Below are 19,505 nucleotides of genomic sequence, written 5' to 3'. Positions count from 1 at the left end.
TGTCAGTTTTTCAGACTTCAGCATCATCAGTGGGATCCCCTCCCCTCCAAAAAACAAACAAACAAATTTAAGTAAATTGCACAATACAGTTTGCAAGTACCTTGATCTAGTGGGCTAAATATGCACATTCAGCCCGTCCTCTCCCACAGCAAGGCACATATCTACCTGCTTCTTTACACATAATATTATGCAAAATGAATTACAGAGGAAGAAGAGAGAGAATAAAAATATGTTTAGTATCTTTCATCTCATTTCATTAGTTTTATTGTTGCTGTTCACACTTATCAACTTTGATTCAATAAAAAAATCAGATCAGCTAAATTTACCATGCAATACACACAGCAGTAGTCAAAGTTCACATCTATTCCATAGATGAAAGTAAAAAGCGGAAGTGAAAAGTGTTTAATAGTTGCACACCAAACACAGAGACAAGATATTGAAAGCAGATTTACTGACTTGGTCATTGGTTCAGAAGCAGTCTCTAAGACTCATAATTTGAAGTCAGTAGGTGGCCGCAGCTTGTTTTCTTGGCACACTTTAGGTATTTGATAACTAATGAGTCGGCCTGAGAGCTCTTCCTGATCCTGTGCATCCCTTTATGTCCTCAGTTTTGAATCTTTGAATTCGACATTGCAAAACTTCTCTCTGTGTGCCTGTCCACAGCTTGGTATATCTTTTAATCACTGCTGTTTTGGACAGAAAATGGACAGGAAGTGTTTTCACTGTTTGACATGTTGAAACTACAGTACTGCAAGATGATAAATTAATATTTTGCAATTCAATACAACACAAACAGCCTGTTTTCAGTAGCGACTAAATGAGGGAAAACAAAGAATATTTAAGTTTTGAGGGATAACTTGAAAAGATATAACTTTAATTCATACACAGTTATTCTTTGACAGTGCAGTTGGTAAACCCTTAAGCAGAGGGGAGGAGTCAGGAGGAGGGGGACATAAGAACAAGAGAAGTAAGAAGTTCCTGGTTTGCAAGTAAAAAAGAAAAGAAGCAACATTAACCCATCAGTGACTCAAGATGAAAGTCTATCACATTTTGATCTGCTTCATCCTCCTAAGTGAGTAAATTCTCATCTCTAATATTCAGTGTTACTTGTCTTTTCTTTTCTCATGAATTAATCCTTAAACTTTGTTAATTTTTAAACACTAACTGCTTCAGCAGTTCATGTATTCAGCCTTTCTTCATTTTATTTATTCGGCGTTGAAAATAGGTCAGCAGTGAACCACGACATACACCACTTCCAAGTACATTAAAAGTAAAAGATAACTTAATATAAATAAATATAAACCTGCCAGGAGTAAGTTCATATCATTTCTTTTAGCACAACTGCTATGTGCTACTTATGGTGTGTTCTTTCATCCCTGTTTCATCCCCAGAAATTATTTTTCAGATCGCTGGTGTTTTTCCTCCAGTATAAAAAGAAAAACTCAGAACAATTTCCACTGCTCAAAAAACTTTTAATTCGAGTATAGCATCAAGTTAATTAAAGCTCTGGCTTATTAATCTGGTTAGTTAAGTAGCAGTGGGGTATATTAATCAGTTTAAGCTGCTTTGACTTCTTCTATCTGCTGGTGCTACATGCCATGCAGGGGTCTGTCCTTTCATGATGGTTCTTCTCCTTGTGCCTCTTCTCTACAGTATGAGGAGTAACGGAATACATGTACTGCCGTTACGTATTTAAAATACAAAATATGAGTAACTGTCTTCTGTTACAGTTACCATTTAGAAGGGTGGTATTCAGAATACAGTTACTTTGTTGTAATAAATGGATTACACGGCGGTCTTTTCCTGTTTCATATATTAGGCTATGCCCATTCTATTTTTGGTAATTCCACATCGTTGGAAACCCAAACCAAACACGCATTAAGAGGCTCTAAGGCCTGTGTCTCAATCTGACAGCCCATGTCACCCCTACTTGCGGCCCGCATAATGACGTGAAGAAATATTTTAAAAAGTTATTCCAAAAATGATTTAATATGAAGCAATAGGCAGAGCGTTACAGGCATAGCCCTAAAGAATCTAGCTACGAGCTGGACACGGAACCAGACACGGAACTTGACGTATTAGCCAGAGGTCCCTTTATGGTTTTACGGCTTTACGGTTCGGAGCCTCAAACCTGTTTTATATAGTTTTCTATGCGAGATCGCTGCAAAAAAGTGGAGCCTTACCCAATGTCCACCCTACTGTTACTCATTTTATATTAAGATTTAAAAATTTTGTTGTCACGGCAGGGTGCGCCAGTGTGAAGATGAGACCCAAAAGTACCGTGACATTAGTTAGTATTGATATGGCGAATAACCTTAAGTAATAGTAATAAATCACCCTGCAATAATACATTTGTGTAATTGTAAAAAGCATGATAATATATGAACTAATCCAAAGTATTCAGAATACGTTACTCTCATTCAGTAACGTAACGGAATACGTTACAAAATACATTTTGGGGCATGTATTCTGTAATCTGTAGTGGAATACATTTTAAAAGTAACCTTCCCAACACTGCTGAGGTATTCATTAAGCACAAGGTTGGTTATGGCCATCTTCCTGATGTTCTCGTGGATATTTGTTGTCTTATCCTGAACAGCGGTTCTGACACTCACCAGTCCTTGGCCTCCTTCCTTCCGTCTTGGGGTGAAACTGTCATGATCCTGGGTCTTTTGACCCAGCGTTTTAAGTTTGAGTTTATTTTGTTCATTAGGTTATCTAAGTTCATTTGGTTATTAGACTCCTTGTGTTTTCTTCCCCTGTATTTAAGTTTCCCCTCAACCTTCGTGTTTCATGCTGCGTGTCTTATGTTATCAAGTTTGTATTATCATGTCTGTCTCATGTTTCCTGTTTTATTTTGAAGGAGTCGTGTGTTCTTTGTTCATTGTATTTAGTTTCACTTCCCTTGTCCTGTCATTAGGCTCATGTCAGTCAGCTGTTCCTCCATGTGTTCCCACTTCCCCTAATCACCTGCTGTGTATTTAAGTCCTCTGTTTTCAGTGTGTGATTGTCAGGTTGTCTGTTGTCCACGCCATGTTTCCTATGCCATGCCATGCTTCCAAGTTTCTTGTCTAGGTTTTTCTTATTGTTTGTTTAGATTCCCCAGTTTAGGTTTGTGTTAATTTTGCTTCAGTTTGCCTTGCCCTTTGTTTGTACCTTTTCTACCAGCCATATTAAACGGCTCGCCTTTTGTTAACATTTCAAGTTCTGTTCCCTGTTCCTTGGAGTCTGCGTTTTGGGTCCTTTTCTCAATTCATACAGTCTGCCCTTGCCAGACTGTGACAGAAACCCTCCATCCATGATCTAGAACCTTTCTTATCTTGATGTCAGTGGCTTCTATCTCCTCCTTTGGCCAGATTGTTATCCTAGCAGGGTATGTGGTCACGGGCAGGATATAGGTATTGATTGCCCGAATCTTGTTCTTTCTATTACAGCTGACTTCTCAGGACTTGCCTGACCCTCCGCAGGTATTTGGTGGTTGCAGCTTACCTGCGGCCTCTTTGTGGTTCCTATTTTCCTGTGGGGATTCCTAGATACATGTTGCCAATGTTACCATCTAGTAGTACAATCCCCTCAGTTCTGACTACCTTACAACTACACTTCTCCAATCCGAATTGCATTCCAATTTCGTTGCTGTGTATCCTGGTGGTGCTCTGTCTACCAGTAGCTGGTGCTTTGCTCCTCTGGTATTCTTCCCAATTCCTTTATGTGTCTTTTTGAGGAATGTGCCTGTTCATCTTAGCCGCTGTGATGCCTGACAGGAGCTTCCATCTGGTACTGAGGCAGGTTCTGGCGGACCCTTGGGGATCAAGACTGTCAGGCCTTCAGTTAGCCATTCTTGGTGTCTCTTATTAACTAGCAGCTGGTTCATTTGTACTGCGAGACGCTCATGGAGTGCAAGCAGATTCTTCAGCCAGTAATTGTGAATCATGTCGGGGCCTGGTGATGTCCAATTCTTCATTCTGGAGACACTTTCTTGGATGTCTGCCAATGTGATGGTTACTGGACCATGCTCGGGTCCAGTAATGGCAGTGCTCATGAGCTTTGCAGTTATGTGTTGTGCGCTTATCACATATGCACCTCCAGTATTGCTATGTCTCTAGCCTTGGTGGTGTTGTTCTTATATTCCCGTGCCACTACGACTACACCTTGGATGGTTCTGTGGAGAACAACTGGTTTATTCTCCTGCCTTCTTTTTTTCTGGTATACCTCTTTGCTCGGCAGTTTCACAGCGTGCTGTACTTGTTAGGCACCTTCTTCATTCTACCTTTCTGCAGTCTAGTCTCCTTCTCCATGGAGGGTACTGCTCCTTGTGGCTGATCACTCACTGATCACTGCTGCTTTGGTCAACTGGTTAGTCTTGGTAATTGTGGCAGCGCTGCATTCACATCATCTAGTAGATCCTCAGGGGGTACTTCACGTAGCCTTGGTAATAGGCTACGGAGGGTCCAGGTTTCAAGTTTTGCCATGATGCCATCTTTCAGGTTAGTTCCTCTCACAATGCGTCGTCTTCCATCGCACTTGGGGCTTGGTACCCAAACTCGGGTGGGGGTGATGATGATATCTCCTCCCTGACCTGTCGTCCTGGTGCCGCTTGCCGTAGCATTGTGTTGTACCTCATCAATCTCTAGCCATGAGAGCAGTACCTTCTTCCGAATTTTAGAACACTGAGCTACTAGTTGTTTCATCATCAATCTGGATGCTGGGTATCGAAGATTCCATAGGTCCCTTGTCCTATTCATGTAACCCCTTCTGCTGGGGTTACTTGCGCAGTAGCATTCCAACAGCGCCCAATTTTCATCTCTTGCGCACTTATACCATCTTCTTCTAGTAGCCCACTTCTCATCAGTGTGTCCTGGTTACTCTGTCTCTCGCTCATTCTTGGTTAGCATGCGGGGGTCTAGCCTAGGGACGCTTACAGGATACAGTAGCCCACGACTCCCATTCCAAAGGCATGTAGTCTTACCACTACACTATCCAGCTGCAACACAACAAAAATAAATAAATAAATACCCAATTTCAAATGTTTAAACAAGTTCAAAAGCCTAATTTAACAAGTGTAGAAAAAGCTGAAGAAGATGTCATCACAAACAAACTCAAATCCTAATTTCTTCTTCACAACCTTTTAACATAATCATTATCAGTAGATGGTTTGTGTAGGGAAGGATCACAAAGTTTTGATTTTTGCAAATTCAAATAATTAAGTGAAAATATAGCAAGTTTAACAACTAATTTTAAAACTTTATCACAATAAAATAAAGTAAATATTCAATTAAAGTATAAATATTATATTTTAATGTGTATTTAACAGGACAGTAACTACTGATTGCTTATCTTTTTAACAGATCTTCAGGATGGAATCACTTGTCTTGCCAATCCAGAAACTCCCAACCATACAGAAATGGATGGACGAAACACCACAGGTGGATATTGGGCTGTAGCACAGAACTCAGGGCCCAATATACAAGCATTCCCTGAGTGCCCATTCCTTTCTTTATTGATATCTTTTATGCATCTTCTGCTTTTGGGGGAATGGGTAAAATTCACTTCCTCTTGTTTGTGTTCATTATTATTATTATTATTATTATTATTATTATTATGATATTTGGCTGAATTTTAGCAATTTTCTGGTACTTTACTTTTACAGATTTCTACTTGAGATTTTATAAAATGATCTGCGGTCAGTTCAACACCTTGGAAAATTTAAATTGTTCATCTTACGATTTTTAATTTATTTATTTATTTTTTGCCAGAAAACCTTGGAATCTATGTTGTTAAATCTGTCCCAGGCTTCACACACTCTTGTACTCCAAATTGCCACCAATGCACCATCATAATGTGAAAGTGCGTGATAGTCAGAAATGTGCTTAAAGCAAAGAATAAAAGTGAGATGTATAAACTCAAACAGGTGTGGATCCTATGCTCCAGTATTTTGCAAAATGTGTAGTCCTTGGAAAGGCAATTGCTGCAATTGCTATTTTGGTGATATTCGGTGCGTAATTTGATAATTCATACAACCAATATCATGCTTGCAAGAGGCAAAGCATGACATAAACCCTATGGACCAGAGTGTCTATTACTGCGTAATACTGGTCAAAATAAAATAAACTGTTTATAAAAAATATGGTTCAAGCATCATTGCTGCACTACTATTATTTATTTGTATTTCTTTTTTAATGTCAAACAGAAGTGAACTCAACAGATCTGGGCTTTGGTTTATCCACAACTACTTCAAGACCACAGACCTCTCCATCTGTTCCGGTTAATGTCACTGGTTCAACAGCAGTGGACAACAGCACAGGAGTTGAGGGGGAGGTCCGCTTGGTAAATAGGGGTTACGGCTCCTGCTCTGGCAGGGTCGAGATCTTCCACAGTGGGCAGTGGGGGACAGTGTGTGATGATTCCTGGGGCCTGGAGGATGCTCGGGTGGTATGTAGGCAGCTGGGCTGTGGTAGGGTCCTGTCCATACCAACTAATGCACAAATTGGACAAGGCACAGGAACCATCTGGATGGATGAGGTGTCATGCACAGGGAGGGAATCCAAGCTTTCTGAGTGTCGCCACTCAGGGTTTGGATCTCACAACTGCCGCCACAGTGAAGATACTGGTGTCATCTGTCAAGGTAAATTTGAGAAGGTGGCAAGCCTGAGGTTCCACCTGTTTGACTGTATGTCCCTGATATAATTTCAACTGGTCACTGGTTTTCAGTGACCAACTATTATACAATTATTTTTACTTTACACTACAATATTTTACCTACAGGCTCTTTGACATTGAATACTACCATTTTGTTAAACATTCAAGTGGAAGGAAAGTATAGTTTAAACTGGGTAGTTTGCAGTGTTGTTTTACAGTATACAGTGCCTTATCACAAAAATTATTATTGAGTCCCAGATTTTATATTTTGTATGTATTTCTTTTTAACACAGAAATTCAAGAAAATGTTCGCTTGGTTAATGGAGGAAACGGCTCCTGCTCTGGCAGGGTGGAGATCTTCCACAGTGGGCAATGGGGGACAGTGTGTGATGATTCTTGGGGCCTGAGGGATGCTCAGGTGGTATGTAGGCAGCTGGGTTGTGGTAGGGTCCTCTCTGCACCAACTAATACACAATTTGGACAAGGCACAGGGCCTATCTGGATGGATGAGGTTGGATGCACAGGAGGGGAAATCAACCTATTCGAGTGTCATCACTCAGGGTTTGGATCTCATGACTGCAGCCACAAAGAAGACGCCGGTGTCATCTGTGAAGGTAAATTTGAGAAGTAGGATTCACTTAGGTGTCCACCTGTTGGACCTTTTGTCCCCGATAAAATTTTAACTGAGAGGTTTTAAGCCAAAAACAATTACTGTAAAAAAAAAAAAAGTGTTTTGTTGACACTAAATTTTGTTAATGTCACTGGTTCAACAGCAGTGGACAACAGCACAGCAGTTGAGGGGGAGGTCCGCCTGGTAAATGGCATTTATGGCTCCTGCTCTGGCAGGGTGGAGATCTTCCACAGAGGCCAGTGGGGGACAGTGTGTGATGATTCTTGGGGCCAGGAGGATGCTCAGGTGGTATGTAGGCAGCTGGGCTGTGGTAGGGTCCTCTCAGCACCAACTAAAGCACGATTTGGACAAGGCACAGGGCCCATCTGGATGGATGATGTGCATTGCACAGGCTGGGAATCCAACCTGTTTGAGTGTCGACAGTCAGGGTTAGGATCTCATGACTGCAGCCACAGTGAAGACGCTGGTGTCATCTGTCAAGGTAAATTTGAGAAGGTGGCATCACGGAGGTTACAGTTTTTTTACTCTGTGTCTATGCTGTAAAGTTTATTATACAATAATAGAAATATTATGTTTTATTTACTTCAAACTGTGCTACCCACAGGTTTTGTTATATTAAATATTTTGTCATTAAACATCAATATTTGTCAATCGTTAGAGCGCCACCTAGCTGTAAGAGAACATATCATGTTATATACTTTAGCATACTCCTCCTCAGAAGCTGACTACATCCATCTCAAATGTGGTCAGAAAAATGATCTTAAGCTTTTTTCTGAATGCAAAAATTATGGGTGTTTATATAATGATGTCCTCTAGTGGCAGACAATTCACCACAAAACATGAAGTTATTGTTAAGAGAGAAGGAAAACTTGAATATTCATAAAACTTGGTTGAAGCATCCATGATTCTGTTGGTTCTCCTGAAATATTTCATTGAAACAACCCAATCACTGCATTTTAGTTATAGTCATGAAATTCAGAGGCCTCGTTGATTATTGAAAAAGAAAAAAAAAATTTTTTTGTACAATGACGTAGACCCAAGAGGATGTACGCCATTATTAATTTAAGTTGATATTATACTGGTGGTTCCATCACTGCCTCTTTCATTAACAAATTCCCGCTGAATATTTAAAAAGATTAAGATAATCTTTAAATCGTTTTATCTACAGACTTTTTATTTGAGTTATTGTTGTGGGGGTTTCTCTGTGAAAGTACAACAAACACAAATCCTTGTGTTTTACCATAGCACACAAAACTGTTGAAACTCAAATGTGTAATCTCAATGTTGTCTTCAAATTGATTCATTTTAAATTTTAATACACACTAACAAATTAATTTTAAAAAATATTGTCCTTAAACTGTTTTTAACAACATTCCTTCAGCACAGCTGCACTATTATTACTTATTTGTATTTTTTAATTGCAAACAGACCCTGGATTTCCTTATTCCACACCTGCGTCAAGAACACAGACCTCTCCAGCTTTTCGGGTTAATGTCACTGGTTCAACAGCAGTGGACAACAGCACAGGAGTTGAGGGGGAGGTCCGCCTGGTAAATAGCATTCATGGCTCCTGCTCTGGCAGGGTGGAGATCCTCCACAGAGGCCAGTGGGGGACAGTGTGTGATGATTCTTGGGGCCAGGAGGATGCTCAGGTGGTATGTAGGCAGCTGGGCTGTGGTAGGGTCATCTCTGCATCAACTAATGCACGATTTGGTGCAGGCACAGGGCCCATCTGGATGGATGAGGTTGGATGCACAGGCTGGGAATCCAACCTATTTGAGTGTCGACACTCAGGGTTAGGATCTCACAACTGTGGCCACAATGAAGACGCCGGTGTCATCTGTGAAGGTAAATTTGAGAAGTAGGATTCACTTAGGTGTCCACCTGTTGGACCTTTGGTCCCCGATAAAATTTTAACTGAGAGGTTTTAAGCCACAAACAATTACTGTAAAAAAAATAGTGTTTTGTTGACACTAAATTTTGTTACCTACAGGCTCTTTGACATTAAATACTTCCATTCTGTTAAACATTTAAAAATGAAGGAAAGTGTTAGTTAAACTGGGTGAATTGCAATGTTGATCTGCAGTTTACAGTGAATCATCCCAAAATAATTATTGAGTCCTTGCATTTCTTTATTTTTTGTATGTAATCCCTTTTATCACAGAAACTCAAGGGAATGTTCGCTTGGTTAATGGCAATTATGGCTCCTGCTCTGGCAGGGTGGAGATCCTCCACAGAGGCCAGTGGGGGACAGTGTGTGATGATTCTTGGGGCCAGGAGGATGCTCAGGTGGTATGTAGGCAGCTGGGCTGTGGTAGGGTCCTCTCTGCATCAACTAATGCACGATTTGGTGCAGGCACAGGGCCCATCTGGATGGATGAGGTTGGATGCACAGGCTGGGAATCCAACCTGTTTGAGTGTCGACACTCAGGGTTAGGATCTCACAACTGTGGCCACAATGAAGACGCCGGTGTCATCTGTCAAGGTAAATTTGAGAAGGTGGCATCACTGAGGTTACATTTTTTTACTCTGTGTCTATGCTGCCAGGTTTATTATACAATAATAGAAATATTATGTTTTGTTTACATTAAAGTCTGCTACCCACAGGTTTTGTTATATTAATTTTTTTTCTCATTAAACATCAATATTTGTCAATCGTTAGAGCGCCACCTAGCTGTAAGAGAACATATCATGTTATATACTTTAGCATACTCCTCCTCAGAAGCTGACTACATCCATCTCAAATGTGGTCAGAAAAATGATCTTAAGCTTTTTTCTGAATGCAAAAATTATGGGTGTTTATATAATGATGTCCTCTAGTGGCAGACAATTCACCACAAAACATGAAGTTATTGTTAAGAGAGAAGGAAAACTTGAATATTCATAAAACTTGGTTGAAGCGTCCATGATTCTGTTGGTTCTCCTGAAATATTTCATTGAAACAACCCAATCACTGCATTTTAGTTATAGTCATGAAATTCAGAGGCCTCATTGATTATTGAAAAAGAAAAAAAATCTTTTTTGTACAATAACGTAGACCCAAGAGGATGTACGCCATTATTAATTTAAGTTGATATTATACTGGTGGTTCCATCACTGCCTCTTTCATTAACAAATTCCCGCTGAATATTTAAAAAGATTAAGATAATCTTTAAATCGTTTCATCTACAGACTTTTTATTTGAGTTATTGTTGTGGGGGTTTCTCTGTGAAAGTACAACAAACACAAATCCTTGTGTTTTACCATAGCACACAAAACTGTTGAAACTCAAATGTGTAATCTTAATGTTTTCTTCAAATTGATTCATTTTAAATTTTAATACACACTAACAAATTAATTTTAAAAAATATTGTCCTTAAACTGTTTTTAACAACATTCCTTCAGCACAGCTGCACTATTATTACTTATTTGTATTTTTTAATTGCAAACAGACCCTGGATTTCCTTATTCCACACCTGCGTCAAGAACACAGACCTCTCCAGCTTTTCGGGTTAATGTCACCGGTTCAACAGCAGTGGACAACAGCACAGGAGTTGAGGGGGAGGTCCGCCTGGTAAATAGCATTCATGGCTCCTGCTCTGGCAGGGTGGAGATCTTCCACAGAGGCCAGTGGGGGACAGTGTGTGATGATTCTTGGGGCCTGAGGGATGCTCAGGTGGTATGTAGGCAGCTGGGCTGTGGTAGGGTCCTCTCTGCACCAACTAATGCACAATTTGGGCAAGGCACAGGGCCCATCTGGATGGATGAGGTTGGATGCACAGGCTGGGAATCCAACCTATTCGGGTGTCGCCACTCAGGGTTAGGATCTCACAACTGTGGCCACAATGAAGACGCCGGTGTCATCTGTCAAGGTAAATTTGAGAAGGTGGCATCACTGAGGTTACATTTTTTTACTCTGTGTCTATGCTGTAAAGTTTATTATACAATAATTGAAATACTATGTTTTGTTTACTTCAAACTGTGCTACCCACAGGTTTTGTTATATTAAATATTTTGTCATTAAACATCAATATTTGTCAATCGTTAGAGCGCCACCTAGATGTAAGAGAACATATCATGTTATATACTTTAGCATACTCCTCAGAAGCTGACTACATCCATCTCAAATGTGGTCAGAAAAATGATCTTAAGCTTTTTTCTGAATGCAAAAATTATGGGTGTTCATATAATGATGTCCTCTAGTGGCAGACAATTCACCACAAAACATGAAGTTATTGTTAAGAGAGAAGGAAAACTTGAATATTCATAAAACTTGGTTGAAGCGTCCATGATTCTGTTGGTTCTCCTGAAATATTTCATTGAAACAACCCAATCACTGCATTTTAGTTATAGTCATGAAATTCAGAGGCCTCGTTGATTATTGAAAAAGAAAAAAAAATTTGTACAATAACGTAGACCCAAGAGGATGTACGCCATTATTAATTTAAGTTGATATTATACTGGTGGTTCCATCACTGCCTCTTTCATTAACAAATTCCCGCTGAATATTTAAAAAGATTAAGATAATCTTTAAATCGTTTTATCTACAGACTTTTTATTTGAGTTATTGTTGTGGGGGTTTCTCTGTGAAAGTACAACAAACACAAATCCTTGTGTTTTACCATAGCACACAAAACTGTTGAAACTCAAATGTGTAATCTTAATGTTTTCTTCAAATTGATTCATTTTAAATTTTAATACACACTAACAAATAAATTTTAAAAAATATTGTTCTTAAACTGTTTTTAACAACATTCCTTCAGCACAGCTGCACTATTATTACTTATTTGTATTTTTTAATTGCAAACAGACCCTGGATTTCCTTATTCCACACCTGCATCAAGAACACAGACCTCTCCAGCTTTTCGGGTTAATGTCACTGGTTCAACAGCAGTGGACAACAGCACAGGAGTTGAGGGGGAGGTCCGCCTGGTAAATAGCATTCATGGCTCCTGCTCTGGCAGGGTGGAGATCCTCCACAGAGGCCAGTGGGGGACAGTGTGTGATGATTCTTGGGGCCAGGAAGATGCTCAGGTGGTATGTAGGCAGCTGGGCTGTGGTAGGGTCCTGTCCATACCAACTAATGCACGATTTGGTGCAGGCACAGGGCCCATCTGGATGGATGATGTGCATTGCACAGGCTGGGAATCCAACCTGTTTGAGTGTCGACACTCAGGGTTAGGATCTCACAACTGTGGCCACAATGAAGACGCCGGTGTCATCTGTGAAGGTAAATTTGAGAAGTAGGATTCACTTAGGTGTCCACCTGTTGGACCTTTTGTCCCCGATAAAATTTTAACTGAGAGGTTTTAAGCCACAAACAATTACTGTAAAAAAAATAGTGTTTTGTTGACAATAAATTTTGTTACCTACAGGCTCTTTGACATTAAATACTTCCATTCTGTTAAACATTTAAAAATGAAGGAAAGTGTTGGTTAAACTGGGTGAATTGCAATGTTGATCTGCAGTTTACAGTGAATCATCCCAAAATAATTATTGAGTCCTTGCATTTCTTTATTTTTTGTATGTATTTCTTTTTAACACAGAAATTCAGGTAAATGTTCGCTTGGTTAATGGAGGACATGGCTCCTGCTCTGGCAGGGTGGAGATCCTCCACAGAGGCCAGTGGGGGACAGTGTGTGATGATTCTTGGGGCCAGGAGGATGCTCAGGTTGTATGTAGGCAGCTGGGCTGTGGTAGGGTCCTCTCTGCACCAACTAAAGCACGATTTGGGCAAGGCACAGGGCCCATCTGGATGGATGAGGTTGGATGCACAGGCAGGGAATCCAACCTGTTTGAGTGTCGACACTCAGGGTTAGGATCTCATGACTGCAGCCACAGTGAAGACGCTGGTGTCATCTGTCAAGGTAAATTTGAGAAGGTGGCATCACTGAGGTTACATTTTTTTACTCTGTGTCTATGCTGTAAAGTTTATTATACAATAATAGAAATACTATGTTTTGTTTACTTCAAACTGTGCTACCCACAGGTTTTGTTATATTAAATATTTTGTCATTAAACATCAATATTTGTCAATCGTTAGAGCGCCACCTAGATGTAAGAGAACATATCATGTTATATACTTTAGCATACTCCTCCTCAGAAGCTGACTACATCCATCTCAAATGTGGTCAGAAAAATTACCTTGATTTCCTCTGAATGCAAAAAATAAGGGTTTTCATATAATCATGTCCTCTGGTGACAGACAATTCACCATGAAACATGAAGCTATTTTTAAGGGAGAAGGAAAACTTGAATATTCATAAAACTTGTTTGTAAACTTGCATGATTCTGTTGGTTCTCCTGAAATATTTCATTGAAACAACCCAATCACTGCATTTTAGTTAAAGTCATGAAATTTAGATGCATCATTTATTATTGAAAAACAAAAAAAAATACTTCTTTGGCAGGACGTCCACCTATTAATTTAAGTTGATATTATACTGATGTTTCCATTATTGTCTCTTCAATTAACAAATTCCTGCAGAACGTTTAAAAAGATCAAGATAATCTTTCATTCGTTTCATCTACAGACTTTATATTTGCTTTTTTGCTGGGAGGGTTTCTCTGTGAAAGTACAGCTAATGTCTTTACTTTGCAATACCACATGAAACTGTTAAAACCCAAAAGTGTAATGTCAAATTTGTCTCTGAATTGATACATTTTAAATATGAGTACACGCTAACAAATTAATTAAAAACCAATCTAGTTTTCAAACTGTTTTTAACGAAATTGGTTCAGCACAGCTGCACTGTTATTATTATTTATGTGTATTTCTTTTTTAATTGCAAACAGACCCTGGATTTCCTTATTCCACACCTGCGTCAAGAACACAGACCTCTCCAGCTTTTCGGGTTAATGTCACTGGTTCAACAGCAGTGGACAACAGCACAGGAGTTGAGGGGGAGGTCCGCCTGGTAAATAGGATTTATGGCTCCTGCTCTGGCAGGGTGGAGATCTTCCACAGTGGCCAGTGGGGGACAGTGTGTGATGATTCTTGGGGCCAGGAGGATGCTCAGGTTGTATGTAGGCAGCTGGGCTGTGGTAGGGTCATCTCAGCACCAACTAAAGCACGATTTGGACAAGGCACAGGGCCCATCTGGATGGATGAGGTGTCATGCACAGGGAGGGAATCCAACCTACTCGAGTGTCGCCAGTCAAGGTTTGGATCTCACAACTGCGGCCACAATGAAGACGCTGGTGTCATCTGTGAAGGTAAATTTGAGAAGGCGGATGGACTCAAGTTTGTACGTGTTTGACTGTTTGTCCCTGATAAAATTTTAACTGAGAGGTTTTCAGTGACCAACTATTACACATTTATATTCACTTTATACTAAAATATTTTACCTACAGGCTCTTTGACATTGAATGCTTCAATTTTGTTAAACATTTAAAGTTGAAGGAATGTGGAGTTTAAATTGGGTAATTTGCAATGTTAATCTGCAGTTCATAGGGGCTCATTCTAAAATTATCATTGTATTCTTGCATTTCTTTATTTTTTGTATGTAATCCCTTTTATCACAGAAACTCAAAGGAATGTTCGCTTGGTTAATGGCAATTACGGCTCCTGCTCTGGCAGGGTGGAGATCTTCCACAGAGGCCAGTGGGGGACAGTGTGTGATGATTCTTGGGGCCAGGAGGATGCTCAGGTGGTATGTAGGCAGCTGGGCTGTGGTAGGGTCCTCTCAGCACCAACTAATGCGCAATTTGGGCAAGGCACAGGGCCCATCTGGATGGATGAGGTTGGATGCACAGGCCGGGAATCCAACCTGTTTGAGTGTCGACACTCAGGGTTAGGATCTCACAACTGTGGCCACAATGAAGACGCCGGTGTCATCTGTCAAGGTAAATTTGAGAAGGTGGCATCACTGAGGTTACATTTTTTTACTCTGTGTCTATGCTGTAAAATTTATTATACAATAATAGAAATATTATGTTTTATTTACTTCAAACTGTGCTACCCACAGGTTTTGTTATATTAAATATTTTGTCATTAAACATCAATATTTGTCAATCGTTAGAGCGCCACCTAGATGTAAGAGAACATATCATGTTATATACTTTAGCATACTCCTCCTCAGAAGCTGACTACATCCATCTCAAATGTGGTCAGAAAAATTACCTTGATTTCATTTGAATGCAAAAAATAAGGGTTTTCATATAATCATGTCCTCTTGTGGCAGACAATTCACCATGAAACATGAAGCTATTTTTAAGGGAGAAGGAATATTCATAAAACTCTGTTGAAACTTCCATGATTCTGTTGGTTCTCCTGAAATATTTCATTGAAACAACCCAATCACTGCATTTTAGTTAAAGTCATGAAATGTAGATGCATCATTTATTATTGAAAAACAAAAAAAATACTTCTTTGGCAGGACGTCCACCTATTAATTTAAGTTGATATTATACTGATGTTTCCATTATTGTCTCTTCAATTAAGAAAATCCTGCAGAACATTTAATGAAATCAAGATAATCTTTCATTCGTTTCATCTACAGACTTTTTATTTGAGACTTTTTATTTGAGCAGTACAGCAAATGTCTTTACTTTGAAACACCACATAAAACTGTTAAAACTCAAATGTGTAATGTAAAATTTTTCTCTGAATTGATACATTTTAAGTATGAATACACGCTAACAAATTAATTTTTAAAATGTTGTTCTCAAACTGTTTCACAGCTCTACAATTATTATTTACTTGTATTTCTTTTTTAATTGCAAACAGACCCTGGATTTCCTTATTCCACACCTGCTTCAAGAACACAGACCTCTCCAGCTTTTCCGGTTAATGTCACTGGTTCAACAGCAGTGGACAACAGCACAGGAGTTGAGGGGGAGGTCCGCCTGGTAAATAGGGGTTACGACTCCTGCTCTGGCAGGGTGGAGATCTTCCACAGTGGGCAGTGGGGGACAGTGTGTGATGATTCTTGGGGCCTGGAGGATGCTCAGGTGGTATGTAGGCAGCTGGGCTGTGGTAGGGTCCTCTCCATGCCAACTAATACACAATTTGGTGCTGGCACAGGGCCCATCTGGATGCATGATGTAGCATGCACGGGAAGAGAAGCCAACTTGCCTGAGTGCCACCACTCAGGGTATGGATCTCACGACTGCAGCCACAAAGAAGATGCTGGTGTCATCTGTGAAGGTAAATTTGAGCAGCTGGAGAGTTTATTTTACCAATATGGAAATATTATGTTTGATCTACATTAACCTCCTAAGACCTGAACTCTTCCACGGCATGCATTTTTAATTTCTCTTTGATATTTAGGCATATCGGGGCCCGATGAATGCAAAAATAAAGAATTAGCAGATTTTTATTATTCTTTTTTACCTTATTTTTGTTTTTAAGAAAAGTAAGAGCCATATCTGAGGATATTCGTTTGAAATGTTGATAGAATACTAGCAGTATAATGTCCTTGTTCGTGGATATGTAAATGGCCCTTGCAGAGCAAAATTTAGTATTTTGGTCTAAATAACCCAAAAAGTGATGTTCGCATATGTGGACGCCAGGTCCTAGGAGGTTAAAGGTTTATCTACAAGTTTTATTGCATTAAATGTTTTTTCTTTCACAGCTCTTTTGTTCCTGCTTCTTTTACTGTTGTTATTTATATAAATTAATCTTGAGATGAAATTTACATCTCAGCTGCGATTTACTCCTTTCAGGTTATTTTCAGCTCACTTTTCATTGAATCGTATCAGCTCCCCATCCCCAACATCAGTTTTAACGAGACTACTGAATTTAAGGTTATGGCTCTCTTCTCACTAAGCGAGTTTAGTCTGCAGAGTAGATTTCTTAAAAACAGTAATTAATTAAAATGCTACATTTTAATATGTAGTTGCTCTTTATAAGAAAACATCTCATATTCAAAATCTTTCTGCCATTTTCAAAATTTATATTGATGTTTTTTCTATGTAATTTTAACCAATAACTTTTATAAGTGACGTTATTTAATTGTCCCATTTTTTTCAGTCTCTCATACAGGTTTCTCTCCACTTTTGGTTATTGTATCTGTGGTAGTGGCAGTTCTTCTGTTACTTCTTGTTCTTTTGCTCATCTACAAAAAGACGGCAACGGGCTATCGTGGTGAGTTCTGATCCAGCCTTATATGCTTTTTTAAAGAATTATTAATCAAAAGGATTTTATGTGGCTCCACAGTGTAGTGGTTTACACCATTGTTCAGCAAGGGAAAGGTTACTACTTCAACTCCAGCCGGAGTCACAAATCATTCTTGGGATTGTGTCGGGAATGGCATCTAGTGTAAAAACTGACAAATTAAACATGTGCAGCTTCCTGTTGTTGTGGCCCCTTCTGAACAAGAGGTCAGACAAAAGTAGTATTTCTTTTTTTAATTAAGTATTCTCGTGGAATCGTTTGACTGCTAACCTGCCCCACTTCTTTTCCAACAGGATAAGATCCGACCTAACACCACAAAAATGAGCAAAGCTATAACATAACACGTCTTTGTCTCTTTTCTATAGGTTTCTCTAGGTATAGAAGAAACTCAACCCAAAGCCAAACTGAGGTGATTCATTTATATTTGTTTAATTTCACTGTCATTTGTAGGCTCTTTATGCTGCACTGTGAAGAAATTAACACATTTCACTGGTTCATAAAAAGTTCAGAATTCTGAATTTTGTTGTTTTTTGCTTGTTTGTTTTTTCCCCAGATTGCTCTTACTGAAAAATATTCTACAGTCCTCCACACGTAAAGTCTCGACCAACTAGAGCATTGATCCAGCCAGCAGGAACCAGGACCAAACCTACTGGACTCTACTGTCACACACACTAAATAGCAAATTATCATACATTCCTTCCGATGAATAGAAATGTGTTTGGGGGTTTCATGTCTTATCTAGAACCATGGTCAATTGTTCTGTAAGAACTAACCATGTCACTTCCCTTGCCCTTACTAGGCCAGACCAGTAACACTGACACTGGCCAGTCAGGCACATAAAACATACATAAAAGCAAGGATGAGTTGACTCAGAATCCATTTGTTAGGCTTGTCATTGTTATCCTCTCCACAGCATTAATAATGGCCATCAACAGTGGCCTGCGCAGAAACGAACATGGATGGATGGCTACAATAAGAGATACGAATAAACTTTATTATCCCACATGTGAAATTTAATTTGTACAAATAGTGCTGTGCATAGAAGTATTCACACAATAAAGCCAGCACCAAAATTCAATTAATAAATATGTTAATAATTCATTCATTCATCACTGATAGTTTCCCATAATTAAACTCCAGGAAACATTTAAGTACAGGATGATGTGGCTCCAGAGCTTTCAAAGTGCACTGAGTCCTTATGTGCAAAAGATGCTGGGATTGATGAGAGCTTTTAGCAGTTTGTTTTACAGTCCCTGAGGGTAAAAACTCAAGCTCTGAAAAAACTGGATAAGGGATGAATCATTAAAACTTTTAGGAGCCTGATAAACAACAATTTTGTAATATTTTGTTTGGTGAGACTAGTGCTCTTTGTTTCCTATCATTGTCATAGCACTTTTGACTTTACTGTAAGTAAGCCACACCAACTGCTATCCCATATCTAATCAAACTTTCAAGCATTGTATTATAAAAAAAATCCTTAGATCTCACTTCAAACATTTTGAGCCGTTGAAGAAAATTGAATCCGAGCTTATTTGTCAGTAAAAAAATAAATCTACATGTACTTCCCATATTCCCTTAGGGTGAAATGTTATTTCTTTAGTTTTATCAGTGTTCAAAATAAAACGATGATGATGACACCACTGCTGATGCACAGTCATTTGCGTGCAGAAGACTTAAAATAGTTTTATCATCAGAGAATTTGACAGCCAACTATTAGTGCAGTTATCACTATAGTGATTAGCATGCATGGTGAAAAGGAGAGGGGGAAGTCACAAAAATTGAATCATTTAACTTGTTGTCACCTGCTAGTCAAGAGGGATAAAAAACATTTGATAATTAAGGCACATTTAAGAGTTTTGGGCCTGCAGGTATGGACGAACAATCAAATGCAGAACTAAAATCAACAAATAGAATCTGATCATAGGCTTTTGGATCTTCTGAATGCTTCCTTTATTAAATGAATGATATTTATCATAGCATCCTTCACTGTTTACAAACTGATGCGGGTCTAGACTTGAAGATATCTTTGGTTTGATCATATTCAAAATAATTTTCTTAAAACACTTCCTCACTACACATGTTAGTGGCAACATCCCTGAAGTCCTTGTTCTCAATAGGATGTGTTACAGACATGTTACCTCT

The 19,505-nt window shown here is 39.2% G+C and overlaps 1 protein-coding gene across 6 annotated transcripts; it reads left to right on the top strand.

The window, feature by feature from the left end:
* Window positions 1-957: 957 nt before the first annotated feature.
* Window positions 958-18,933, top strand: LOC309696974 (scavenger receptor cysteine-rich domain-containing protein DMBT1-like). Of its 6 annotated transcripts, none has more exons than XM_082518531.1 (16): window positions 959-1,072; window positions 5,346-5,423; window positions 6,191-6,622; window positions 6,930-7,250; window positions 7,410-7,748; window positions 8,696-9,115; window positions 9,432-9,752; window positions 10,699-11,118; window positions 12,057-12,476; window positions 12,793-13,113; window positions 14,042-14,461; window positions 14,771-15,091; window positions 15,975-16,394; window positions 17,220-17,333; window positions 17,729-17,772; window positions 17,917-18,933. In XM_082518531.1, the coding sequence occupies exons 1-16, from the start codon at window positions 1,033-1,035 to the stop codon at window positions 17,956-17,958; spliced, it is 4,473 nt and encodes a 1,490-aa protein (XP_082374657.1). In that variant the 5' UTR covers window positions 959-1,032; the 3' UTR covers window positions 17,959-18,933. The 6 variants fall into 6 exon arrangements, with proteins under 6 accessions (XP_082374660.1, XP_082374657.1, XP_082374658.1 ...); XM_082518532.1 differs by having other exon boundaries at window positions 6,188-6,622; window positions 7,413-7,748; XM_082518530.1 differs by having other exon boundaries at window positions 960-1,072; window positions 6,188-6,622.
* The last annotated feature ends 572 nt before the right edge of the window (window positions 18,934-19,505 follow it).

The sequence above is a fragment of the Aulonocara stuartgranti genome (assembly GCF_965226115.1).
Source record: "Aulonocara stuartgranti genome assembly, chromosome: 20".
In the NCBI taxonomy this organism is placed as follows: Eukaryota; Metazoa; Chordata; class Actinopteri; order Cichliformes; family Cichlidae; genus Aulonocara; species Aulonocara stuartgranti.
Note: the sequence above shows the minus strand (reverse complement) of the source record. Positions and strands in the feature narration are given on the sequence as shown.